Below are 27,213 nucleotides of genomic sequence, written 5' to 3'. Positions count from 1 at the left end.
TGGCGTTTTATCTTTCGGGTGAACCAGTTTTTGTCTGAGTGTGTTGCTGGGTCTGAAATGCACCGGGATGTCATGCTTGGAGAAAACTCTCCTGAGTTTTTCTGATACACCGGCTACATAGGGGATGACAATGTTGTTGTGTCTGTCCTTCTTATCCTCCCTCGCTGGTGTCTGGTCTTCTTTTCTGTGCCTCTTTGCTGACTTTAAGAACGCCCATTTAGGATAGCCGCATGTTTTGAGTGCTTCCTTTACATGTGTGTGTTCCTTATTTTTTCCTTCAGGCTTAGAGGGAACATGTTCCCCCATGTTCCTTTTACAGCATCCTGCCATGCGATTACATTTGTTCCTGACCACTGAGAACACTCACGTTAACTTTTGTCGAGTGGAAAAAAAGTTAGCTTGTTTATATTATGCTAACATAGCTGTGTCGCTAGCACATCATTATATACCAGCTGACCAAACTTTAGTAACCCTACAAACGTCACTGCTCTTTAGTTTTCTGTCTTCATTTATGCTGCAAGTGATAGCAGAGCTGTACGTTTTAATTTGTTTCCAAAACCCCGCAGTCAGGATATGCTATATTGTATTTAGATAGAAGCTAGCGAGCTAACTTCCTGCTAACTTCTAACTCCGTTAAATGTCATAAATTCAGTTTTCATGGATGCCTGGATGTTAAACTCAATTGTTACACCTGGTAGAGCAGAACGCTGATCATTTTATTAAAGATGAAAGACTTTAGACAGTTTTTCAACTCAGTAATGCCATAGTGATCGTTATATATATGGACCTGCAGCGGAGTTTAGGCCCAGACACGGCTAGTGACGTCAGACTTAACGACCGGATTGGAGGGGTGCTTTGATCTGATCACACTGACATAGAACTGAACTGAAAGTGTGATTATTTGAACTATTGACTCATGTTATATGCTAATGATTATTATTATTTTCTTGTTTTGAGCCAAATTAGATTTTTCTATAGGAACTCTGTGTTTAAGCACCAAATTGGGTTTGAGAACAATTTAGAATTCTTGCAAGCAAAGACAGAAACTGCTCACCATGATCAGTAGTGGGCATAAATTCATTGAGCTCATAGCACTAAGTTGGCTTTATTTGCCCTGCAGAACAGACCGGTTTTAGACTCTCAGACTCTCAGTTTGTCTTAAATAAGTTGTGAAACTGTGAAACTGAAGGTTTTAGTTTCAATCTTATTTGTAAATCAAGAACTAAAGCTTAAAGAATAACCTCGGTGTGTCATTTAGAACAAAGCTGGGATAACTAAAATGATCTTAATCTATGGACGGTTAAGTGTGACCTGTTTGTGTTTTATTAAAGATGCCGACTTTTCATTCAAAGGTTTTCAGTTCTGATCTTTACACGGTGCTTTGCTCCACCACTCCTGCCAACCTAGAACTGGTCCAGTAGCTTTCATATTTGTCTTACAGTACAGCAGGTAGTTCCAGGACACACACAGACAAACACAGACACACATATTACAGTGTTACCTTCAGTTTAATTTTATTCTTATAGCACAGCAGTCAGCTAAAGGTGCTTTATATTCACATGTTATATTGTAAGGTAAAGACAATAATACAATAACTCATAATTAAAGGCAGAGAGTTGTATATACAAACATGGTGAATGAAGAAGAAACACTCAGTCACCAGCAGTCTACACCTATTGCAGCATAACTAAGGGAGGATTCAGGGTCACCTGGTCCAGCCCTAACTATATGCTCTAGCAAAAAGGAAAGTTTGAAGCCTGATCTTAAAAGTAGAGATAGTGTCTGTCTCCTGAATCCAAACTGGAAGCTGTTTCCACCGAAGAGGGGCCTGAAAACTGAAGGCTCTCCCTCCCATTCTACTTTTAAATACTCTAGGAACAACAAGTAGGCCTGCAGAGCGAGAGTGAAGTGCTCGATTTTATATCTGACATTTCAAATACATTGGATTGATTTGAAATATTCTAATATTATAAGATGATGAGAGGAATTATGTTAATTTCCTAAAAATCAAAGTTCACATTCCCTGCATTCAGATGATATATTCATCTTAGTCTAGTATCTACATGTTAACATGTTTGTTTGCTAAAGGACTGAAGAGGAAGAAGTTCACAAGGAATCATTTAGAACAGTTGAAAACATCAACTGATTGAATCCATGAATCTGAAAACATGTTTCTGAGTGAAACAGACAGAACTGTTCAGCAGTCAGAGTGTTTCTCTAACAGGAGACACTCTTTACACCCAACTCTGCACAGACGCACCGAGCAACCAGGATTGAACCCAAACCCAGGATAAAGAGTTTCAGTGAATGTGGTGTTGAAGGTGTGGAGGTGGATCAGCAGGACAGTCCACATACACTGCTACTCTGTTAGAGACAGGGGAGGGGGAGGAGGAGGAGATGGATGTCACATAATGAGGACCATATTCAGAGCAGATCAGACTCCAGGAATGATCGTTCCATCCAAACACGCAGTCATAACTGTTTCCTTTTCTTCTGTAACTCACTGATATCTCAACTGTTTCTTTCCACTCGACCTCCCAGTAACAGCGACCAGTCAGACCATTACTACACATCAGCTGAAAAAAATAATCAAATCTGTCTAGATGATCAGGATATGACTGAACCTCCTCCACATGTGTCATCTTCCTGTTGTTGTCAGACAGTTTAATGTGTCTGTTTACTGTGTTTGTGTCGATTCTGAGTTGACAGGAATCTGATGAAGAGAACAAACACAATCCAGCTGCAGTTATTGATCCATCATCTGTTCAGTGATCGATTGATCGATGCTGTCTGTGTGCAGTGTTCATCTCCCCACGCGTGTGTTCATTAAAATCATTGTTTGACCGACTCTCCTGGACCAATTGCTGTTTTTGTGCTCACCCTCAATATTTGAACTTGTAACAATACCTAGACTCCAATTGAGGTAACTGGGTGTCATTACTGCCAGCAGGAGTTATTGTTCTATTAAATCTACATTTATCCAGAGCCAGTAGTTTCAGGTTTCTGTTAGGTGTCGCCTGCTCTGGAAGACAATTGGTGATGGGTGCTGATGTCTCTCACTTCATGATTCTTAAAATAGAATCACAGTTGTTGTTCCTTAGTTGGTGTGTCGCAGAGTGGGGAAAAATCATTAGACACATGAACATGGTGAAGTGAATCGGGGACTTCCAATTAGGACTCAGCTCCTCCTCACTATCACCCAGCCAGCCTGGTTTCTGCTGGGAGAAAGCTAATGGTGGCAAAGTTACCAACTACAGGCTACCTACAGGATTTCCAGGTTTCTGAGCCAATTCAGTGATCCTGGCCTCCAGAGCTGCAAATAGGCTGCATTTAATACAAATAAATTTATTACTAAGCTAAGCTAGCAAATGTCGAAAGACTAAAATAAAAGACAAAAGTACTGTGAATATAAAGGGCAGTTAATTTCAATTGAAAGTGTTTTTAATTAAACAAGTACACACAAAAGCTACACAAAACAGCACAGTGCACTGTAGCATGAACAGGAAGTGATAGAATACCACAGAGAGAGCCAACACTGAGTGAGAGTTCCAAACACTGATTAAGTCATTAAGTAATGAATGCCATTTAAGGGTTCAAATGCAAGGGTTTCTGCAGTTCCCAACCAGCATGGAGGCATGACTGAGAGTTTGAGCTCCAATAAAATGATGTGTGTTAGCCCTGCGACAGACTGGCAACCTGTCCAGGCTGTACCCCGCCTCTCGCCCTATGACAGCTGGGATAGGCTCCAGCAGCGTGACCCTGAAAAGTATTAGCGGAAGCGAATGGATGGATGGAGAGCAGCTTTGGTTTCAGTTGCTCAGACGATGAAAATCAAAACAACCAGAATCCTTTAATACCTGTTATAACCTCGGGCACTGATAGTGCATAAAATGTTGATACAAGCCTTACTGAAGCAAGGTGAAGGAGTCTGGAGCAGCTCCCAGACTGCGTAAAGCACCAGTTTAACATGTGAACACATCAACTCTCATTTTATCATTATTTATAAATTTCTTATTTCTTATTAACAAAATGGAGAAATAAGATGTCAGTAAAGCAAAAAATGGTTGTGAATGCTGGATTTTTTATAAGGAAAAGAAATGAAGATATTAGCTATATTTAATTTTTTTGTTATCAAAAATAAAAAGTGCTAAAAAGTGATGCAGTCATCCAGACATGTGTAACTATTAAAGCAGAATCTTAGACAAAACTCACATTTCACACATTTAATAAAGTGCATTGTTTTCCTCACAGCTCACCAATTTGACCTGTTGTCCGTTTGTTGAATGTTGGCTCTCCTGGACGCCTTTCTCACTTGAGCCCGAAAGAGTCTTACTGAGGAAAAAGTAAACAACAGGGTCCAGGCAGACATTGAAAACTGACACCATGGTGGCTGCCTCCTTCAGGTAGAACAACATTGGCCCCACAGAGCAGCTGTTCAAAAGAAAAGTGTCGGGAAGTCGAACCAGGTGATAGGGGACAAAGCAAACACAGAAGATGCTGACCAGCACCAACATGTTCCTGCGAGACTTCACCAGCTTCTCAGAGGAGGCCAGCTGCCTCTGCTGTGCCTTCAACACCCTGCGGGAGGTATTGTAGTAGAAGAAGACCAAAGATATGAAGACCACGAGGAAGATGATAGTGCAACTGATGTGAATTATTTTGAAGACCAGGCTGAGTGATGCACTAAAGAGGGAACCACAGCGGCTCAGGGTAGAACTCAGAGGTTCTTGGGTGAACAGGATGGTGTAGGTGATGGCAGGAATCAGAAGAAAAACCCAGGTGACCATGGAGATGATGTTTGCTGCTTGTACTGTCTGCAGCATGTGCATTTGTGAAGTATGAACAATTTTCAGATACCTAGCGAGAAGAGACAGGAGGCAGGAGACAACTTAATTAAGCTGTTACAGAGGTGCCAACATAGCTTATTATGGGCCAATCTTTTTTTCTTTTTGTTGTTGTTGTTGTTTTTGTAACGGTATAAAAAATGAAAGGTGGTGGATTGGCCAGATGCAGGTCGATGTGTAAAAATAACTCTGATGTTTGGTGGTGGCTATGGCAGAGCTCCCACAGAGGCCAGCAGGTGGTGAGCAAAAGGGAAGCCAGGAGGAGCAGAGATCCGTGGCGGGCGCGTTTGGTATTGAGCTGAAAAGGAACACAGTTTGTCCCGGACTTCAGCTACAATGAAAAAGACACAAAGCTGGAGTTATTCTGCGTCTTTATGCTGCACAGCTGCCTTTTCTACTCTCACTCTCTCCCCCTCCCTCTCCCACTTCAATCATGAAACTGATCAATGATCAGCTGATCGGCTTTTCTGTCGCAGGTCCCGTCTCTATTTTTTGTTTTGCGCACTTTGCGCCAGAACGGGGAAACAGGCGGAGGTCGCGCTAAACAACAGCAGCACGTTTAAGCTTGATCAGCTGTTGCTAGAATTTATTTAATATTAATTTCTAGTATCAGCTGATGTTTGCTGGAGCCACAGCTGTAAAGCTGCTGGTCATGATATGGTTTGGTTATGTGATGAGAGGGAAACATGAAGATGAAACCAGGAGATGTCCTTACTGGATCATCAGAGCTGAACAGGTGATGGAGAAACAGGTTTACCTTTTAGGTGACATGAATGAGTTGAAGGGAAGTTATGAACTTTTTCTGAGAGACAAATAACACCAGGATCCTTTTCTAAGTAGCTGACAGTTGGTAACTGTGCAGGGGCGGATCTAGCAAAGTGTTGCCAGGGGGGCAGGTAGGGCATTAACAGGGAGAGGGGGGCACAAAGAAATACTTTTCTTTCTTATTCTTATTTAAAATATCTCGCTTTTAATAAATAATTATCTGAATGTTACAACTAAAGTTTGTATGTGATGTAAAATGTATAGAAATCATACATATACCAACAAGACTGTACATCACTGTCACAACAGGGTTTGTTTTCATTCAAAGTCTTTATGGCTTTAATACCTGGTGGGCCGGTCAATTAATTATTAAGTCCAAAGGAGATTTCTACACTTTGATCTGGAGCACAGGGTTCATAACTAACACATTATTCTGGTTTTACTAGGTTCCTTACCTGTCAGCAGCAATGGACCCCATAAATATGATGCTGGCATACATGTTGAGGAAGAAAGCAGAAGCCCCAAAGCTGCAGTAGAGCTGCTGAATGATGAGAGAGCTGCTAGCATAGTGGCTGATGCGCAGTGGCAGAGAGAGGCAGAGCAGGAAGTCAGCAGCTGTCAGGTTCTTCATGTAGACCATCAAGCTGCTTGATGCCTGCTGCCGAGCTCCACAAAAGTAAAACTTCATGATGAAGCCATTGAGGGGTAAACCCACCTGTAGAGACACAGAGAGGACGACAGGACTTTGGTAGATGCACAGAGAACCTCGTTTCCATCAGAGCACAATCTGAAGACTTAAAACTCACCAGAAAGACCAGACTGTAGACCAGAATAAAGAAAGAGTTGACTGATGTGTTGACATAATCACAGGTCTGGCCATCTGTCACATTTATTGGTTCATTCATGTTTCTGGAGCTGAAAAATAAATCCCCTTCATTAAGATCTCTCTTTGATAGGATACACCTTCATATTATTTTAGGTAAATCAAAAGTCAAACTAATTTTAAATATAATGTTGAGATCCCCTAAATCCCTCAGAAAGTTTGATAAATGTCATCTTCTGGTCAGTTATTCAGTTATGGCTGAATGTTTCTGCTACTTACTGCTAAAGAGACGGGCAATGAAAGTGGACACTATATCTTCTGAATATTTCTGAACATCAAACTCACTGTTTCAGCACTAAAGTGATCCCTGTAAACTGATTGTTAGTTTTAGTTTCCTTATTTTCCTCTGAGTAATTGATTTGGTCACTAGTTAGCTAACATAAACTAATGTAAGTCTATCAGCTACAACCAACCAACCACATGATGTTCTGTACCAACAGAAGATGGTGCTAAACATAAACTTTGTGTCAGTTTATAAAGAGCAGGGCTCAATGGATTAAATTACTCTTTAACTGTGTAGTGTTTCATGTCTTCTTTAAGAACAGCACAGTGCTAAATATTTCACTGTTTTCTCAGATCCTGCACGTAGCTTTAGACAGCATGCCATGAGGATTAAATTTGTTGATATGAATCTCATCAGGAGCTCCTTCTTAGTTTTCAGAACCCAGTTTTATATTCAACTGGTTGTTCTGTCACTCTCTTGTCTTCCAGGTTTAGCGCCTCGAGCCTCCACCTGCTAGACCTCTCAAAATTGACTCGTACATGCGTGTTGGCTGATCTGGACAAAGGCGACCAATCACTCACCAGGGATCATTACAAAGGGGGCAGCTCCTGTTTTCTATGTATTAGTAGCGTCTTTATTGTGGGCAGGTGTGTAGGTTAATTCTAGGGTACTCTATACATATAAAGCACATAGACAGACACATGTTAGAAACACTACCCTATGCGGTTGATGCTACATCTGTATGGTTTTGACTGAACTTGTTGTAGATAGACATGACCTTTCGAGAAGCTGTAGACCAGTTTTGTTTTATTATTGAGTTTTCTAATTTGGCTCAGCCGCCTGGTCCTCCTCCCCCACCTCTGTTTTTTCTTGATCGTTGTTGAAACATGTGATAAATAAGCACTGCATGCCTTTTACACCTGCCCCCCACACTCCCACAGCTCATTTTGCAGTGTGGCTGTAACAACAGCATTAAAGTGGTTCAACTGTTAAACCGTTTTCTACAACTTTGCTCAGCACAGATGAGCAGAGCTTTGAGGTTTACTGCTTGCATAACCGTACATGTATTTTTTGAAGGAAACGCTTTTGTGCAGCAGAAGAATGACTGAATATTGGATTACTGAACACACAGCACTGAATGTAATGATGGGCTAATGACAGACTGTTCATTATGAACCACATATATAAGTGGAAGGATGACTATTACACCACGTGGCACCAGGACGCACCTAAGCCTTAGTCAGTGAGAAATTTGTAATGGTGTCATTACATATGCATCCTGATAGAGGCAGCAGTGGTGCTGAGGCAGCTGTGTGGAGTTGATTTTAAGTGTTTCTGGTCCCCAGGTCAGGAAATGTTAAGTCATCTTTAAAGTCAAGCATGAATTCAGCATGAGCACAAAAGATTCAGGGATGATTAACCAGCAGGACTCACCTGTGTTTCTGGAGGTTTCAGTGAGCAGGAAAAGCTGCTTCAGTTGTTTTGTGCTCTTGGTGTAACAGTGCTGCTGTAGATCAGGAAATGATGGCCACACCGCTAACCAGCACTTATTTCCTGTTACGTATGTCACGTGTCTTTTTTATTTTATTTCCCAGTTTACGTTATTTGTTACGTTTTGGTGTTTTTTTGATGGAGTCTGCTGTCGGAGTCTGCTGTCCGGATCCATGATCCGGACAGCAGACTCCGACTAGAGTGGACCCAGCAGATTTTGTTTTGTAAATTTTGAGGAGTTTCAGAATCAGCTCCGTGGGTGGTGGATTTTTCCTTTTTCCGAGAGGTAGAAGGAATTCAGGCAAAGGATCTGCAGTTTGCCCCAGTATGCTGACTTGACCTGGCTGAAGGACTTTGTCTTCACTCAACAATCCCCATATACACTACTGAGCCAGCCCACCCAAGACTCATCATGGATCACGGCCATATCATACAGTTAGTTTTCTGATGTAGCTCCACAGTTTCCTCTGGGAGAGGGACAATCTGAGCAGTGACAGGAAGCAGGCAGCAGGTGGCAGCAAATCACCACAGTGCTTTTGATGTCACTGTCAGATTTTGATATCAAAAAGAAGGCCTACAAATAAAAGCCTATCCTGACATTTTCTGCTTAATCTTAAATGAAATACAGCACCTTATCAGGTCAGAACTATCAGGTTTGAAAAAAAAATGACTTGGCAACTTTTAAAATGTATTGTAAAAGTCCTGAAATAAACATGCAAACAAGAAGAAAAGCAAAGGACTGAACCAAAACTAGGGCTTCTTTTTTGAAAAGAGAGAACAGATCTGGAAACAGTTTACATTAGTGGGTAATGTAAACATGTAACTCCTTTCCTACTTGGTGTACACTAAATAATAAATGTATGAAACAAAATGTAAATTTAACGAAGTTTCAGTGATGTGTAAAACATTTAAACCAACATTCAACTGAACACGACACAAAGAGAACAAATTCAGTATTTTTTTATTTGAAGAGTACATTTCTAAACGGTAACACGATGATACTGTTTCATATATGCACTAATATTTTTTACCCATTTAAAATAATATTTTACTAATTTATTACAGGAAAAACCACATCCGCTCTTGCACAATGTCAGAGTGCAAAGAATAAAACGCAGCACTTCCTCTCTTAATTTCACATTAAAAGTATTGCAGTCACCTCATTTCAAATAACCTTTTAATCTGAAAGAGATCCAGCAGGAAGTGTTTAGTGTGGTAACTGATATCAAAGAAGAGAGTCTCAGCAAAGTCTGTGGTTGTGTCACTAATATCACGTCACTGAGCTGCACTTGTGACGGCTCAGCTCACGCCACCTGTCTTTTCTTTGTTTTACTGAAGCGCAGTTCATGCAGTCCAATCCGGTCATGCTAGAGGTCTGTGTTGGGTTTTCTCTGTGCTCTCATAGCTGGTGCTGCTCTGTAAACCCGGAAAGATGAGCAGACGTTTCAGAGGTTTTCAGGAAGTAAACCCGAGGAACAGGTGGGTGTTTGAGTGTCGGGCAATCCGGCTGACCCACAGTCACAGACTTTTGTTTTCAAAAGTAACATATGTACGTCTCTTGTTTTGTTTTGTGATAATTTAAATGTCAGTCATTAGGTATGTAGGAGCTGAATCTCCAGCCCTGCTGAGAATCCATGCAGGCAGGGGCGGGGCTTTATGTTGATGGGCGCACCATGCAGCCAATCACATGCAAAGACAGAGTGGGACGTCGGAAAAAAGTGAAGAAACGAGTGGAAACATAAAATGAGCATCTGGCTGCATTTCAGTGATACTAGAGACAAAGCTGAGAGCAGAATCTATAAAGTTATGAATTGTTGAACCTTTTGGGGGTGAGAGGAAGAACATCTAGTTTAACAGGATGTATCACTGATCTGTTATTTAAATATAGACACGTGTTATCCACAGAAACGTCAGAATCAAGAACCACCAAAAAGCCAAAACAGCAAACGATTAAAGAGCAGGTACACAGACTCTGAAAAAAGATGGACATGATAGACGTACATGGACATGCTGTCAAACTACCCAAACCTTTTATCACTGTCTGACCAAAATTCCCTGAACTAACAGAAACAGAAGATCAAAATTGGGCTCCACATTTGAAAAACATCATGAATTTTACTTTCACCAAGATAAAATCTCACTTCCTGCACAGCTCTGTCTCTCAGTATGCTTTGAGACCAAGTCTACAGTTGTGTTTGGTGTTGAAAAAATTCCACAAGAAATTCTGTTTTTCACTTTCTACCATAGATATTTATGTGGTTATATGTGGCCCGCCATGTAAAATGAGTCTGACCCCAGTCTCAGACTTTGAAACCACTTCCTGATTGTTAACAATTTATGAGTTGTTAACATGTATCGTAAATCTTAAAATATGAGCATAAACCCTGAACATTATTTCGTTTCAGCTCACATGTTGCTCACAATACAGATCTATACATTTGGTGAAGTAGCATGATCATTTGGTGGAGCAATGCCACAAAGAGGCTTAAATATGATCCACAGTAACAGGTTTTATCAAGTGATTCCCTCGGTGCAGGAAGAAGTGCAACATACAAACACACAAAACATCAAAGATCACACAAGTGTTCATTCATTTTTGGTGCATTCATGTTTGCTGTAAATCTGAACTTCATGCAAGCTCCAATGTTGTCCTGTCAATTCAACTGATAAAGAGCAGGTAAAGTTTTCTAAATGACTCTTTAAATACATTGAACACCCAGTTATGATTACTGAATACCTTAATAAAGATTTTATCAGTTCATCTTTCACTTCGAACTATGAGTCTGGCTGAAAGGAAGCAGGCTGTGTTGAGGGTTGAAATAAAACCATTAAAGAGGGAAGAGGGACTGGCACTGGTAACTGCTTCTGTTGCAGCAGCCATATTGCCTTCCAGTGCATGTATATCTGTGGACTCTACGGTCTATACAGAATTAAAGCTGACATGTGATTTTCATACATGTTGGTTTATTGCAATGTACCAACTGTATTTAAGTTATAGAATATATTTAGTTTACTTTAAAATGTAGAAATGTGTGTAGGTGTGTGTGTAGGACATTTATAGGACATTTTACCTACACCCACACAGTTTACCCTGCAGTAAAATGTGAGCAGCTAAGTTTTGATTCGAAACAGGAAACTGAACAACCACAGAGCTAGAGTTAGTATCTGTTACACAGGCAAACTGCAGGCTGAAAAAACAGTCCACGTCAAAGAAACTGACTCACTTTACTGTTCTTAAAACACAGAACAACTGAAGGGTAACGACTTATTGATTTAAGAACTATAGCATCGAAACATTTGAAAGAAGACAAATCAGAAGTAAAGATAGTTTGAGCTACGTGTTAGCGTGAGGTGGAAAGAAGAAAGGTTAAAAGCTAAGCCATGTGTGCAGTAAATCGGTTCGGTTACTTTGAAACTTTGTGGTTTATAACTATAGAAAGAGCTCAGTGTTGGTCTCTGTTGTTCAACATGCTCACCCAGAATGCTTTGCAATCTGTTAAAGGTATAGGTCACTACCATTAGATCATTTATTGGATCCTTCAAAACTTCTTAGAGATGAATTGATAAGTCAACTCATTTAGACAAGCAATAACATTAAACAGGAACCATGACAACAGAGTTCTGCCTGGTCAGAGCTGGCTTGAACCTGCCTTATCGAGGAAGAAAAAAAGCGGTTACAGCTGTTGGCTGGCCGACATGATTGACGATGGGCAAGCCATGAGCACTCAGACTGCATTTACTGCACGCCATATGGGAAGATCTTGGAGAAGGTTCAGTTGTTAACCAGGAACTGAGTGTCCCTCAGTATGAAAGGGCATTTTATACTACTGCTATTTAAACATGACCTGCATAAATGTGTATTATAATGTGTTGAAGGCACAGGTGAAGTCTTTTGCTTGCTCTCCAAGGATTCCTGTGTGGACCCCCTCTAGTAATGTAGAGCTATGACTCCTAGTTGCAGAGGAACACTTGTTTTGTCTTGATTTAAACTATTTTCTACTCGAAAGAACAAAACTTCGAAATAAGAAATGAAAAATTATTAAAGTAGCAAAACAGGCTGGAAACCTTATATTTTCTTCTTCTTGAGGCATTGCCTATGTTTTGCTTCTCGTCATGAATCATAAAAATTGCTGCGGACGAAATTTTCAGCAGTAATTTTCACTTCAGTTTTTATATATAAATGTTAAAATATTTTTGTTCATAAACACTGAAATTCGGATTTCACACATTGGATATTGTTTGTAGAAATTTAACCACAGACTGGTTCCGTTTCTGTTTGCTAAAACTGACACAGACTAATAGCTGAAAGTTGGCAACATAAACTGATGCTCTCTGTGTGGGAGTGTGTTTGGGCTGATTTGTTCTGCATTGATCTCTCAGCGCCACAGAAAGTTCTCTAGTATGTAAGGGCTTGGCATACATGATACTGGTTTGACTGGTCTCATCTCACTCTCGAAAAGCTCCAGCTCCTCCTTTATGCTGTCACTCTTGTGACAGCCAGTGGACTGGCCTCTCCTCATTTGCTTATTGAACGTTGACTCTTATGGAGGCCATACTCCGATTCACCTGGGCCTGAAAAGTCTTACAGAGGAAAAAGTAAACAACAGGGTCCAGGCAGACGTTGAAAACTGACACTATGGTGGCCGCCTCCTTCAGGTAGTACAACACCTTAACAGCAGAGCAGTTTCCCGACAGAAAAATATAGGGGAGTCGAAACAGGTGATAGGGGACAAAACACACACAGAAGATGCTGACAAGTAGCAACATGTTCCTGCGAGACTTCACCAGCTTCTCAGAGCCAGAGGAGGCCAGCTGTGTCTGCTGTGCCTGCAACACCCTGCGGGAGATGCCGTTATAGAAGAAGACCAGGGATATGAAGACTAAGAGGAAGATGATAACAGAGAAGATATGGACGATTTTTTGGACCAGCCTGACCAATGAACTAAACAGGGGACGACAGCGTCTCGGGGTGACGTTCAGGTGTTTCTGGGTGATGAAAAACAGGCTGTTGCTGGTGACTGCTGGAATAATGAGACAAACCCAAGTGACCACAGAGATGATGTGGGCAGTTCGTACTCTCTGTAGAATGTGAGTTTTTGAAGGATGGACTATCTTCAGATACCTGGAGAGAGAATAGAAAGAAAGGTGTAGAAAAATTCACTAATCAGTCACAGTGGTGCCAAATCTTCCGAAGACATTATTGACTTCTAGAGAGATGTCTGGGCTTTGAAATTAACAATGATGACAAGAAATACTGTCTGAAATTAGTAAAGGTTCCTTACCTGTTGGTAGCAATGTACCCCATGAATAGGATGCTGGCGTACATGTTGAGGAACAGGGCATAAGCTCCAACTGTGCAGTACAGCTGCTGAATGATGAGAGAGCTGCTAGCATAGTGGGTGATGCGGAGTGGCAGAGAGAGGCAGAGCAGGAAGTCAGCAGCTGTCAGGTTCTTCATGTAGACCATCAAGCTGCTTGATGCCTGCTGCCGAACTCGACAACAGTAAAACTTCATGATGAAACCATTAAGGAGTAAACCCACCTGAAATGACACAGAGAAAATGGAAATGACAGGACTTTGGTAGATGCACAGAGAACCTTATACCAATTTCTAAAAAAAATTGAAACTGAAAATTTACCACAAACACTAGACTGTAGACCAGCATAAAGAAAGGGTTAACTGATGGGACAACTGGATCACAGGTCTTGTTCATAATGGAAGTCAAATTGTTGGGGCCATCCATGTTTGTGGAGCTGAAAAATAGATAATAAATACATTGCATATAAATGCAAGTTTCATCTTGAAAAAGATTCAGTTCAATCCAATGTATTTTTATAGTACCAAATCAAATTCAAATTCAAATTCAAATTCAAATTTTATTTGTCACACACACACAACCATACACAGTATGACATGGGGGTGAAATGCTTGTAGCTGTACAATGCCCGACCATTAAATGACAGAAGAAAAGTTTTACAATATTTACAATTTACTACAAAAATTTACAAATTAACTTAGGAATTTACAGTAAAGAATGTGCAAATAGCAGAAGAGATTATAAAGATAAGGATTATAAATTATAGGAATTATAGGATTATAGGAAATCACAACAACAGCTGCCTCAAGGGAGTTCATATTGTAAGGTAAATAATACAAAGAAAACAGAAAACTCCAACAACCATATGACCCCTGTTAGGAAGCGCTTTGGAGACAGTGACAGGAATAAACGTCTAATAGAACCAGGATCTCTGAGGGGCGACTATCTGCTGTGACCGGTTGCAGGTGTGCAGATGAAGACAGGACAAAGAAATGTGGTTAAAAAGAGCCAGAGATTAACAATAACTAATGATTAAATGCAGAAAGGTGTGTGAACACATATTAACTGAAAAAGATGACTAAAGAAGAAACACTAGGTGCACCAAGGGAATCCCCCAGCAGCCTACACTCATTGTAGTGTAACTAAAAGAGGGGTCAGGTTTACCTGAGCCAATGCAAACTATACCACTTTATCAAAACTGCGTTTTTCAGACAACCTGATAATAACCAATTACAGTAGTCCAGCCTAGAAGTAATGCATTTACTAGTTTTTTCACATCACTCTGAGACAGGATATTTCTAATTTTGGACATACTGCAAAACTTGAAGAAAGCAGCCGTACATATTTCTGTAATATTAGCATTGAAGGACATATCTTGGTCAAAAATGACTCCAAGGTTCCTCACAGTGTTACTGGAGGCCAAGGTAATGCCATCCAGAGTAAGAATCTGGTTAGATACCATATTTCTAGGCTTTTCAGGGCCGAGTACAATAACCTCAGTTTTATCTGAATTAAGAAGCAGAAAGTTAGTGGCCATCCAGGTCTTTATGTCTTTAAGACATTCCTGCAGTTTAACTAATTGGTGTGTGTTATCTGGCTTCATGGACAGATAGAGCTGGGTGTCATCTGCATAGCAGTGAAAATGTATGCTATGTCTTCTAATGATGCTGCCTAAGGGAAGCATGTATAGTGTAAACTGAATTGGTCCTAGCACTGAACCCTGTGGAACTCCATAATTAACCTCAGTGTGTGAAGAGGACTCTCCATTTACATGCACAAATTGGAGTCTTTTAGATAGATGTGATACAAACCACTGCAGTGCAGTACCTGTAATACCTACAGCATGTTCTAATCGCTCTAATAGGATATTATGGTCGACAGTATCGAATGCTGCACTGAGGTCTAGCAGGACAAGCACAGAGATGAGTCCACTGTCAGAGGCCATAAGAAGATCATTTGTAACCTTCACTAAAGCTGTTTCTGTGCTGTGACGAGCTCTGAAACCTGACTGAAACTCTTCAAATAAACCATTCCTCACCAGATGATCTGTTAGCTGTTTGACAACTATTCTTTCAAGGATTTTTGATATGAAAGGAAGGTTGGAGATTGGCCTATAATTAGCTGTAACAGCTAGGTAAAGTGATTGCGGTTAAACTACTGATGGCCTGTGGAGATTAAATAATTAACAGAGATAGGTTGATCAGATTGAAACATTAATTAATCGTAGTACTTTCTTGAACAGTCTTGTAGGATGGGGTCTAAAAGACACATTGATGGTTTGGGAGACATAAATACTCAGAAGGATCGACCTTGGTAGACTCTTAGTTTGTTATGTCAAATCAAATTTAAACAAATTATAAATATTTTGCATTGAGATCCACTACGTCTGTCATGGCCTGGGTCTAGGGATCCAGGGCTCATGTATTTCTGTTCATTGTTCCATGTGTAGTGTTTTGGTTGTATCCTCTCGCTTCTTCCTCCGTCTCCCTGTGTGTGTTTATGTACGTTTGCGCTCTCAGATGTGTTCCTACACTGGAGACTTCCACACCTGCCGCTCATCAGCCATCACCAGCTGTAGCTGATGGCCTCGTCAAGAGCGCCCTATTTAAGAGGGTGGCTGAGCTCTAGTCGGCACTAGATCCTTAACGCAAAACTTGTTAGTATAACTGTGGACCAAGAACACTGTCGTGATTATAGCTGATCCTGCTAAGCTGAGTATGTTTGTGTGTTACCAGGAATTGGGGAGCGGAGGGTGTTTTTGGAGATGTTACTTTTTCACCTTTCATGGACATGTCCACTGTGTGGGAATCAATGAGAATTGCCACTGCCCATATGGAAAAGAAATAGTAAAAACTTATATGTGATTACTCATGAAAGTGGCCACTTTCATGAGTAAATCATATAAGGCTTACATGATTTACTCATGAAAGTGGCCACTTTCTCCCTACCTTCATATATTGTTTTAGTAAGTATCCAAAACATACAAGTTGCATTATATAATTTTTCAAGGGATCTTATATCTGTTTTCACTCTTATATGCTTTTCATACAAGTTTCCACAAGACAGATACAAACTTTATAAGATTTATATATATCTTTTCCATATGGGTGGGGCCACGGTGCTGGGATTTCTATATAGTTGTGTTTTTTTCCACTCACTATAAATAAATCCAGTGTTCATCGTAAGCGTGATGTATTTCTGTATATTGTTCCATGTATAGTGTTTTGGGTCCTCCTCACTGCTACTCCATGGTCTGCACCTGTCCGTGGCAACATCCCTCTTTAAGGCAGATACTTGTATTTTCTGACAATTCAATTCCATTCAAAACATTTGTCTTACGGTGCATTCTGTGTAACACACCTGTACAGTCAATTACTGACATGTACCCAACTTTCTGGGGACAGTAATTGTTTTTCTTCTTATCAAACCTGTAACATGAGATTAATTCACAGTCTGTGTTTGTTTTGCATTGGTGCAGATCTACATGCCTTCCACTGAGTATATTTATTCGAAAATGTAAACAAATGTTGCAACCAGATATTTATGTTAATGGTCAAAAATATAATGGGTATGGAATATGTCATTGGTATCTCCAATCCTGTACTTTTCTTGCCAAGAAGATGAAACTTGTCGATGGCGCCAAATAATAAGTTTTCAGATGATAATTTTAGATTTACTGTGTTCACGCATTTCTTAATATTCCACCTCCATTGTTGTTTGCACAATTTGATCAGAACAGGTAATCAGAGCTTTGAGGTTGAGAAGTCTGGGCTCAGACCACTCTATATGCATTTTTTGGAAGAAACACTGGTGTGCAGCAGAAAAATTACTGAATATATCATTATTCAATGTGAATATAATTATATGCTAATCACAGATTTTTCATAATGAACTCCACATATGACTGTAAGATTGTCAGCACTCTTGGCAGCAAGATGCCTTGGGCCTGGCAGAAACCAGCTGTAGTGCTGAGGCAGCTGTCTGTCTTTCCCATTACAGGAGTAAAGTTAAGCAGGAATTCAACAGAAGTACAAAAGATTTAAGGATGAGTGTCAGGTCACAATTTTAAGACAAATATGATGAACTTTATCCAGCACATCATTTGTGGATTCAGCTTTTTAAATCCAATTAAAATCAAACCACTCAAAAAGATCCTCTGGAACAGAGCAGAGTTCTTGAAACAGAGCTTACTGAACAGAGCCATATGTAGAGCAAAACATAACATCACAGAAGAACAAGACAAAGCAAACCTGGGTGAAAAGCTTTAAGCACATGTGCGTCAAAAACTAACAAAGACAAAAAAAGATTAAGACGAGGACACACAAACCCAAACCAGATGCATCAAATCAGCCAAACTCTACCAACTGTAAGAGACAAACCTGTCAGCATAACCCATAAAACTGCCATAGTCTAAAATAGTAGGCTAAAGCAACCGCTGCACATCACCAGTGATGCACCTAAGTATATGGGTCATAAACAATTTAACTATGTGGGTCACTTGCTTAACATTGTAATTCCAGTATATAAACACTCCTGCATAGGTATGTATAAAAATATATATGATTTCAGAGTATGTTTCATAAAAAAAACAGCAAGACTCACATGTGTTTTCGCAGACTTCGGTGAGCAGAAGAGGCTGCTTGAGTTGTTATGCCTTCTCAATTTAACTGTATTGTTAAAGATCAGGAAACACACAAAGACCACACCGCTAACCTGCACTTGTACTTATTTTCTGTTTGACGTCACTGCTAGACTGTCTCAACACATTTCCACCACAGAAAACCCTGATGTCATTTTTAGATGTGGTCAACAGGTTGTTTATATATAATACTTACTTCACCTGTCTGCAGTTTTTTCTTAGATGATCTCACATTATCTTACAAGAACAATCCACGAGCAGAAAATCTATCATCAGCAACAAAGCAAAGCACTTCCACGTCCATGGTTCGAGTTGATCTCAGGTTCTTCATTTGAAAATCTGACTGTGATCTAAAGTTAAAAAAGAAGGGAGGGGGGGGGGAGGCATCTTTGAGGTCTGAGGCTATTATGGTTTTAAAGATTTTTCCCCTAGTCCCCTTTGAGTTTTAAGTGCATTAGTCAGCCTGTTCATCAAAATCATCTATGCCAGCCACACCATCATCTTTAGGTTGATCCTCATATCGCTTCTGCAACAGCACCACCTGCAGTTTCTCTAGGATAGTGTTTTCCTGGGATGATAGAGGAAGAGAAACTGCAACTTTGCTCCTGGTTCCATCTCTGAATATTCACAGGTTTCACCCACAAACTTCCCCAAACTTTTGTTATCTATAAAGACCACACCAGCTCACTCAGAAAGCCAGCTAAAAATGTCACTTCTGGTCCGATTGGGGAGGGGACCAGAGAAAACTACAGTTCACCTTTGTTTTGGCAAGTGTCATTACTGCCGAAGTGAATTATTATTTTGTGAAGTTTACATTTATTTGCAGTTTCAGGTTTCCATTCAGTGCCGTGTGCGCTGGCCCCTGGTAATTGGCTGCTTGTGTTTCTCACTTCAGGTTTGTCAAAACGGAACTGGCAATAAGAATAGTTTTTTCTTTGGTGTGTGTGTCACAGAGTGCCAGAAAATGATGTGAAATGTGAACATGTTGGTGGCGTACTGGGGGCTTCTATTTAAGACTACAGCTCCTTCTCACTGTCACCCAGTCGGCCTGGTTTTTGCTGGGAAAAGCTACTGGTACAGGTGCCTCGCTAGGAGAGTGTGCTTTGAATATAGCACATGGAGATTACAATATGAAAAGAGTCTTATTCTAAAGGTTTTAAATAAACAGGTACAGAGATAAGCTAGGCAAAACAGCGGGGTGCACTTTAACAGGAAAAGGATGTGATACAATACCACAGAGAGAGCCAACTCTAAGTGAGAGCGCCAAACACTCGATAAACTCATAAAGTAATGAATGTTGGGTTCAAATGCAGGGGATCCTGCAGTTCACGACTGAGAATTAAAATAGTCCAAATTCTTTTGGCTCCAGTAAAATGATCAGTGTGGTTATTCTCCCAGGTGTTATACTAAAGTGTAATGTTCAACATCAATGAAAAACAGGATTTATGGGGTTTTTGTTTTCTAAAAAACTAAAGCACAGAGCAGTGCTGTGAGTTTAGGTGTAAATGAATACACAGTGACTCAAAGTACAAAACAGACCCACACTTTGTCACAGTATGCGATAGTATGCTATGTTCAGCACTGTGGTGAAAAAAATCTCACTATAGCTTTGCACATAGAGTAAAAAAAAAAGAGAGGAAATAACTGTTGTGGTTTCACATGCTTGTCATACAACATAGCAACCTGCAAACATACAAAACATAAAACAAAAGAAAAAGACTCAAAGTTTTCTTGATCGAACTAAACTAAACTCTTCATAGTCAAGTTACATTTTCAATCTGACTGACAGGAAGGTTGAGGGTTAGAAAAACCACTACAAAGGTGGTTTATAGGTATTGCCTAAACTTTTTATACAAGAATGTCGTGGTAATTTTAGGTTTTTAATGATTTCTTTGAACTCTTCCACTTTCAAGGTGAAATGATTGTAAAACATGCATGTTTGAGGAGTTTACAAAATAAGAACTGCGTGTACAAATGTGAATTTCTTTTCTTCTCTGAATTCTCCGTAATTCAAACAGGATCAGAAGAGAATCGTTGCTTTTTGTTAAGTTTACGGACATGACTTATGAATTACATCTATATGAGCCTTTACACCAAGGTCCTGTTTTACCAAAATAGTGCCGTACAGCTTGTCACATTGTTGCTTCGCCAGTCAAAAGGGAAATGTCAACACAAGAGTCACATTTGTACACGTCATCACACGTCTTCATTAAATGCATTTCCTATACTTCAGACCAAAAACGTGAAATCAGTCAGTAGGGTAGCAAAACAGTTAAAATCTTTTTCCTTTATAAGCATCAGCAGTTAAGACATCTTAACACAAATCAATGCTGAAAGGTTGATATCTCAAATGCCTTGTAAGACACACAGAAATTCAGTTTTCACATATTTTTCTGTATGAAACAGTGCTGACATTCACGCTGTCCATGTGTTGTGTTGAGTTCAGGCTTGTGTTGATTTTTTAGCTTAGCAGAAGCTCCTGTGGTTCACGAGGACTTGGATCTATGACACGCTGTCAGAATCAAAGCAACAGCTTACTGGCTTAACTCACAGCTGTAGCAATGTCCAGCTGCTCCTTCCTGCTCTTTCACTTGTTGAATGTTGCCTCTCCAGGACACCATCCTCACCTGGGACTGAAAAGTCTTACTGAGGAAAAAGTAAACAACAGGGTCCAGACAGATATTGAAAACTGCCACCATCGTGGTCATCTCCATTATATAGTTCAAGACTGAAACAACAGAGCGATTGCTTGTCAAAAACGTTGAGGGAAGCCGAACTAGGTGATAGGGGACGAAACAAACACAGAAGATGCTGACCAGCACTAACATGTTCCTGCGAGACTTCACAAGCTTCTCGGAGCCAGAGGAGGCCAGCTGTGTCTGCTGTGCCTGCAACACCCTGCGGGAGGTGCTGTAGTAGAAGAAGACCATGGATATGAAGACCACGAGGAAGATGATGGTGGATAAAGTGTGGATGATTGTGAAGAACAAGCTAATTGATGCACTAATGAATGGATCACAGCAGCTCGGGATAGAGTTCAGAGGCTTCTGGGTGATGAAAAACAAGATGGTGTAAATAACTGCTGGAGCCAGGAGACAAACCCAGGTGACCATGGAGATGATGTGGGCAGCTCGCACTGACTGCAGAATGTGAGTTCCTGAAGGGTGAACAATCTTCAGATACCTGAAGAGAGAAAAGAGGCAGTATGCAATTTCACTGATCAGTCACAGTGGAAGAGAATCTGCAGAAGACATAACTGAGTTACAAAGATGGTTAAAATGCCTGCAATCGTCCAGGTAAGTAAATCTCCAAAAGTTGATTCTGTTCATCTGGACGTAGCGTTTTGTGGGAGAAACGTTTGTGACTCATCCAAGCGACTTCTTCAGTCTCCAGAGACAAAACGCTACGTCCAGACGAACAGGATCAACTTTTGGAAAGTTACAAAGAGATGTCTATGCTTGGATCAGGGAAACAGGGATTGTACTTACCTGTTAACAGCAATGTGTCCCATGAACAGGATGCTGGCATACATGTTGAGGAGCAGGGCAGAAGCTCCAAAACTACAGTAGAGCTGCTGAACAATAGTAGACTTGCTGGCATAGAAAGTGATTCGCAGTGGCAGGGAGAGGCAAAGCAGGAAGTCAGCAGCTGTCAGGTTCTTCATGTAGACCATCAAGCTGCTCAATGTCTGCTGCTGACGACAAAAGTAAAATTTCATGATGAAGCCATTGAGGGGTAAACCCACCTGAAAGGACAGAGATGAAGAAGGCAGGAGTTTAGTGCATGCACAGCGATCTTTAATAAAATTTCTGACAGAACATAATCTGAAGATTTGAAACATACCAGAAACACCAGACTGTAGACCAGCATAAAGAAAGAGTTGACTGATGTGGCGACAACATCACACGTCTGGCTCAAAGTTGAAGTCATATTTTTTAAGTCACTCATTTTTCCCAAAGCTGAAAAATAAATCTGCCTTCAGAGATCCCTCTTTCATAGTCTCTTAGTGTTAATCAAGGTCCAGTTTTAAATGTTGCCTTTAAGATTCAGTAAAGCTCTCTTTATGCATGCTACTTTCTGGAGGAGTTTACTGAAAGTTTAATTCTATTCAGTGTACAGTTGTCTCAGGTTGCTTTCCCCTACAGTCTTGCAGCTTTGAAGACAAAGTTGAAAGCTTAACATGCAAGTACAGAAACCACTGTTAGATGTCATCTCTCATCTTTAGCCTACATATGCAATCCAACACTGACTCTTAACTGACCCATTACTCTGAACATTATAAGCTGTTTTCTATACCAGCATTTAACTGGATATAATCCTTATCAAGAACTTGTGACATGGGATTGGTGCACAATTTATGAAGAAATATCCACGTGCAGAGAAGAAATTCCTGAATATATTACATTATTGAATATACAATGCTACGTACAATGGTGTGTTCATAATGAATGCTACAAATGAGTGTAAGGTTGATTTTCAGGTCAGTTAGCATTACTTGGGCCTTTGTCAATGACAAATTTGTTATAGTGTTACAGGTTTCCCATTTGGAACACAGTCAGAAGCCAACGTTGGCATTGAGATGGCAGTACAGAAGGATTATACACTGCTTCTCTTCTCATGAGTCAGGAGCTGGTTAAATCATATTTTTAGTTAAGCATGAAATCACTAAAAGTACAAAAAAACTTGAGGTTGAACAACGAGCAAGACTCACCTTTATTTCTGCAGTTTTCAGTGTGCAGGAATAACTGCTTGAGCTGTTAGGGGTTCTTTTATAGTACTGCTTTAGATCAGGAAACAAACAGTGATCACACTTCTATACTGCCCGCTAACTTATTTCCTGTTTGCCTTCACTGCAAAATAGTGCAACATATTTAAAACAGAAAAAAAAAACACAGTGTCATGCCCTTTGCAGCCAAGAAGAAAAAAAAAACATGTAGGCCATGCACTGACTACTGTAACCTGAAGAGTAAGTATCCTTTGCCACTCATTAGATCTGCTCTGGAGCCTCTCCAGTGTTTGACCTCTGAAACATTTTACACTTGGTCCATATCAGGGAGGAGGATGAATGTAAGGCTGTGTTTAACACATGTTTAGGACATTTTGAAGATCTTGTGATGGCTTTTTGGATCACAATTGCACTTGCAGTCTTCCAGGACTTATTTAATGATGTGTTAAGGGGTGGCTGTAGCTCAGGTGGCAGAGCAGGTCAGCCACTAATCAAAAAGTCGGTGGTTCGATCCCAGGCTGCTTCCTGGCTGCATGCCAAATATCCTTGGGCAGGATACTAACCCCGTGTTTGCCTCCTGGTGGTGGTCAGAGGGCCCGGTGGCGCCAGTGTCCAGCAGCCTCGCCTCTGTCAGTGCGCCCCAGGGCAGCTGTGGCTACAATGTAGCTTGCCATCGCCAGTGTGTGAATGTGTGTGTGAATGGCTGAATGTAGTGTGAAGCGCTTTGGGGTCCTTAGGGACTAGAAAAGCGCTATACAAATGCAGGCCGTTTACTTCTTGAACATTTTGATTTTAGTTCACTTGAATTATATTCTGATTTTTTTTTTGAGTCTCTAAACACTGGGTAGGCTGCAACCTTGTGCATTATCCTCCTGTCAGTTAACCCCCAAAGAACAAAATTAGAATGTGGGGTGATTGTGAACTACTCAAGGTTAGGCTGGAGCTGGACAAATGGTGACACTGGTTGGAGGGAGCTGAACCGCCTTTTCTCATAGAACAATAAAAGCAGTACCAAATGACACTTCCTAGCCCTAGAAAAACTGCCCACAGTGTCACACACCGCTAAATTATTTATTGACCGTGTTTTCAAACTACATCAAATTCTAATAGAAGTTGTGCCTGACAGAGGACTGTATAGACAGATCTCACCATGCATTCACACATCACTTCCAGCAGAACTGGTGGATCTGGACACAGACCAGAGAGGTGAAAATTGGATACCCCAAAGGTGGAGAATGATAAGGCTGAGATCATGTGGGACTTCAAGATGCAGATGGATGACCTGGAGCACTCAGGGCAGAGACCCCCAAATGGGTAGATGGCTCCAGTACATGAAAGGAATGACATCCAAGATCTCTGTCTAGTTTAGTGCAGTCTTAACCCTTTAAGACCTACCATAGAACCAAGTCCGCCAGAGCTTATATTATATTTTTACATGGTGTGGTGCCATTTTTGGGAGCATTTCAAGTTGCTATACATCAATACAGCTGTTATAGCCCAGATTTTAATAATATGTATTCATTAAGTGCATAGTAATTACATAAATTGCAAAAAAGTGCAATAAACTACAAAAAAATTGAAAATCGTTTTTGCTTTTTTAACATATATTTCTAGTTAGAGAAATTTAAGAGGCTTATCCCTCAAAACTGTAAATACAAAAAAGTTGCACAAAATAGTTTCCTACCACAGGAAATTTATTTTGAGTGTCTTCATAGTTCTATTTTTGAAATACACCAATTTTTATATACTGCAGGAAAAACAAAAATAAATATTATACCGCTCCGAAGGTCGGACAGTCCTGATCCCCAAGGACCCCAAGAAGGGACCGGTCTCCTCCAACTACCGACCAATAACCTGCCTCAGTACTACATGGAAGCTCCTGTCAGGCATCATATCGGCTAAGATGAACAGGCACATGGGTCAATACATGAGCGGGGCACAGAAAGGGATTGGCAAGAATACCAGAGACGCAAAACACCAGCTACTGGTAGACAGAACAGTCAGCCGAGACTGCAAGACCAGACTGACCAACCTGTGCACTGCCTGGATTGATTACAAGAAGGCCTATGACTCAATGCCCCACAGCTGGATACTGGAATGCCTAGAATTGTACAAGATCAATGGGACCCTAAGAGCCTTCATCAGGAACTCAATGGGGATGTGGCGTACAACACTAGAGGCCAACTCCAAGCCCATAGCACAAGTCACCATCAAGTGCGGGATCTACCAAGGAGATGCTCTGTCCCCACTGCTGTTCTGCATAGGCCTGAACCCCCTCAGTGAGATCATTAACAAGACTGGCTACGGATACAGACTACGGAACGGAGCAGTTGTCAGCCACCTCCTGTACATGGATGGGAGAAGTGTAGTTGGATGGTAACAAAGAGAGGGAAGGTAGTCAGAACTGAGGGGATTGAACTACCAGAAGCCAACATTGCAGACATAGAGGACAGTTACAAGTACCTGGGGATCCCGCAGGTGAATGGGAACCATGAAGAGGTCGCTAGAAAAGCTGCAACCACCAAGTACCTGCAGAGGGTCAGGCAAGTCCTGAGGAGTCAGCTGAATGGTAACAACAAGATCCGGGCCATCAACACGTACGCCCTGCCTGTGATCAGGTACCCTGCTGGGGTAATAGGCTGGCCAAAAGAAGGAGATAGAAGCCACTGACATAAAGACAAGAAAGCTCCTTAACATGCATGGAGGGTTTCACCCCAAGTCCAGCACCCTGAGGCTGTATGCTAAGCGGAAGGAAGGGGGCCGGGGACTGGTGAGTGTCAGCACCACAGTCCAGGATGAGACAACGTACATCCAAGAATACATTGGGAAGATGGCCCCAACTGACCGAGTGCTCAGTGAATACCTCAGGCAGCAGAAACCCAAGAAAGAGGAGGGAGACGAGGAACCATCATGGAAGGACAGGCCCCTGCACGGTATGTACCACCGGCAGATAGAGGAGGTGGCTGATATCCAGAAATCCTACCAGTGGCTGGACAAAGCTGGACTGAAAGACAGCACAGAGGCACTAATCATGGCAGCACAAGAACAAGCTCTGAGCACAAGATCCTTAGAGGCTGGGGTCTATCACACCAGGCAAGACCCCAGGTGCAGGCTGTGTAAAGATGCCCCAGAGACAATCCAGCACATAACAGCAGGGTGCAAGATGCTAGCAGGCAAGGCATACATGGAACGCCATAACCAAGTGGCCGGCGTAGTGTACAGGAACATCTGTGCCGAGTATAACCTGGAAGTCCCGAGGTCAAAATGGGAGATGCCCCCAAGGGTGGTGGAGAATGACCGAGCTAAGATCCTGTGGGACTTCCAGATACAGTCGGACAAAATGGTGGTGGCTAACCAACCGGACATAGTGGTGGTAGACAAACAGAAGAAGACGGCCGTAGTGATCGATGTAGCGGTTCCGAATGACAGCAACATCAGGAAGAAGGAACACGAGAAGCTGGAGAAATACCAAGGGCTCAGAGAAGAGCTCGAGAGGATGTGGAGGGTGAAGGTAACGGTGGTCCCCGTGGTAATCGGAGCACTAGGTGCGGTGACTCCCAAGCTAGGCGAGTGGCTCCAGCAGATCCCGGGAATAACATCGGAGATCTCTGTCCAGAAGAGCGCAGTCCTGGGAACAGCTAAGATACTGCGCAGGACCCTCAAGCTCCCAGGCCTCTGGTAGAGGACCCGAGCTTGAAGGATAAACCGCCCGCAGGGGCGTGCTGGGTGTTGTTATATATATATATATATATATATTAAAACCAAGTCAACACTGAAAGTACAAACATCACTAATGTCACATAGCTTTGCCGACATGTGGCCAACAGCAATGTTTTAATGTTCTTCATTATTAAACATTCGCACATAAATAAGTGACGTCATATTCAGTACTTACTTTTGACAGTTCACTCTTCAGCCGCTCCCTTCTGCCGTATTTTGTGGCAAAATTATCCACACCCTCCGCCGCGCTATGAATTGTGGGATATATGGGACCACGAAGTGTGCACCGGACCACGCTTGATATTTGGGGAAATTGATGGAGCATTTCGAGTATGCATTTGAAGTACACTTCGAATTGGGACAGCCGTCGTGGCATGGCGGTGACGTAACCGCACTTAAAATGCGTACTTCAAACGTGCAGACCCTGAATTGGGACACAGCCACTGACAGCAGCAGCAGACCCATCCTTGGCCTCCAAACCCTTTGACATTTTGTGTGTGTTTTCTGAGGAATGTCTCTATTTGTATATAGTGTACAGTTAGATTCATGTGTAAGTAGTCACTGAAGCAGAAGGGAGGAGCTGCCTTGTTATTTTCTGTCTTGT

General features: G+C 41.4%; 2 protein-coding genes and 1 pseudogene across 2 annotated transcripts; all 3 read right to left on the bottom strand.

Annotated features, from left to right (window-relative positions):
• Positions 1-1,495: 1,495 nt before the first annotated feature.
• LOC113015556 (P2Y purinoceptor 14-like) lies at positions 1,496-6,580 on the bottom strand (annotated as a pseudogene).
• Positions 6,581-11,412: 4,832 nt separating this feature from the next.
• LOC113019724 (P2Y purinoceptor 14-like) lies at positions 11,413-18,210 on the bottom strand. Its single transcript, XM_026163545.2, has 4 exons — positions 18,127-18,210; positions 13,846-13,960; positions 13,489-13,748; positions 11,413-13,328 (listed from the first exon to the last, which is right to left on the bottom strand). The coding sequence occupies exons 2-4, from the start codon at positions 13,948-13,950 to the stop codon at positions 12,731-12,733; spliced, it is 963 nt and encodes a 320-aa protein (XP_026019330.2). The 5' UTR covers positions 13,951-13,960; positions 18,127-18,210; the 3' UTR covers positions 11,413-12,730.
• Positions 18,211-19,274: 1,064 nt separating this feature from the next.
• LOC113019722 (P2Y purinoceptor 14-like) lies at positions 19,275-25,318 on the bottom strand. Its single transcript, XM_080294202.1, has 2 exons — positions 21,652-25,318; positions 19,275-21,346 (listed from the first exon to the last, which is right to left on the bottom strand). Exons 1-2 carry the CDS (start codon positions 22,002-22,004, stop codon positions 20,698-20,700), a joined length of 1,002 nt encoding a protein of 333 aa, XP_080150328.1. The 5' UTR covers positions 22,005-25,318; the 3' UTR covers positions 19,275-20,697.
• Between the last annotated feature and the right edge of the window lie 1,895 nt (positions 25,319-27,213).

This window comes from Astatotilapia calliptera, chromosome 3, assembly GCF_964374335.1.
Source record: "Astatotilapia calliptera chromosome 3, fAstCal68.1, whole genome shotgun sequence".
NCBI lineage: Eukaryota > Metazoa > Chordata > Actinopteri > Cichliformes > Cichlidae > Astatotilapia > Astatotilapia calliptera.
Note: the sequence above shows the minus strand (reverse complement) of the source record. Positions and strands in the feature narration are given on the sequence as shown.

Coding starts and splice junctions, on each gene's coding strand:
- LOC113019724 (XM_026163545.2), bottom strand. CDS start 13,950: ATGGATGGCCCCAACAATTTGACTTCCATTATGAACAAGACCTGTGAT. Junction 13,749..13,845: donor TCTACAGTCTAGTGTTTGTG/GTAAATTTTCAG, acceptor GTGTCATTTCAG/GTGGGTTTACTCCTTAATGG. Junction 13,329..13,488: donor GGGTACATTGCTACCAACAG/GTAAGGAACCTT, acceptor TTCTCTCTCCAG/GTATCTGAAGATAGTCCATC.
- LOC113019722 (XM_080294202.1), bottom strand. CDS start 22,004: ATGTTTCAAATCTTCAGATTATGTTCTGTCAGAAATTTTATTAAAGAT. Junction 21,347..21,651: donor GGACACATTGCTGTTAACAG/GTAAGTACAATC, acceptor TTCTCTCTTCAG/GTATCTGAAGATTGTTCACC.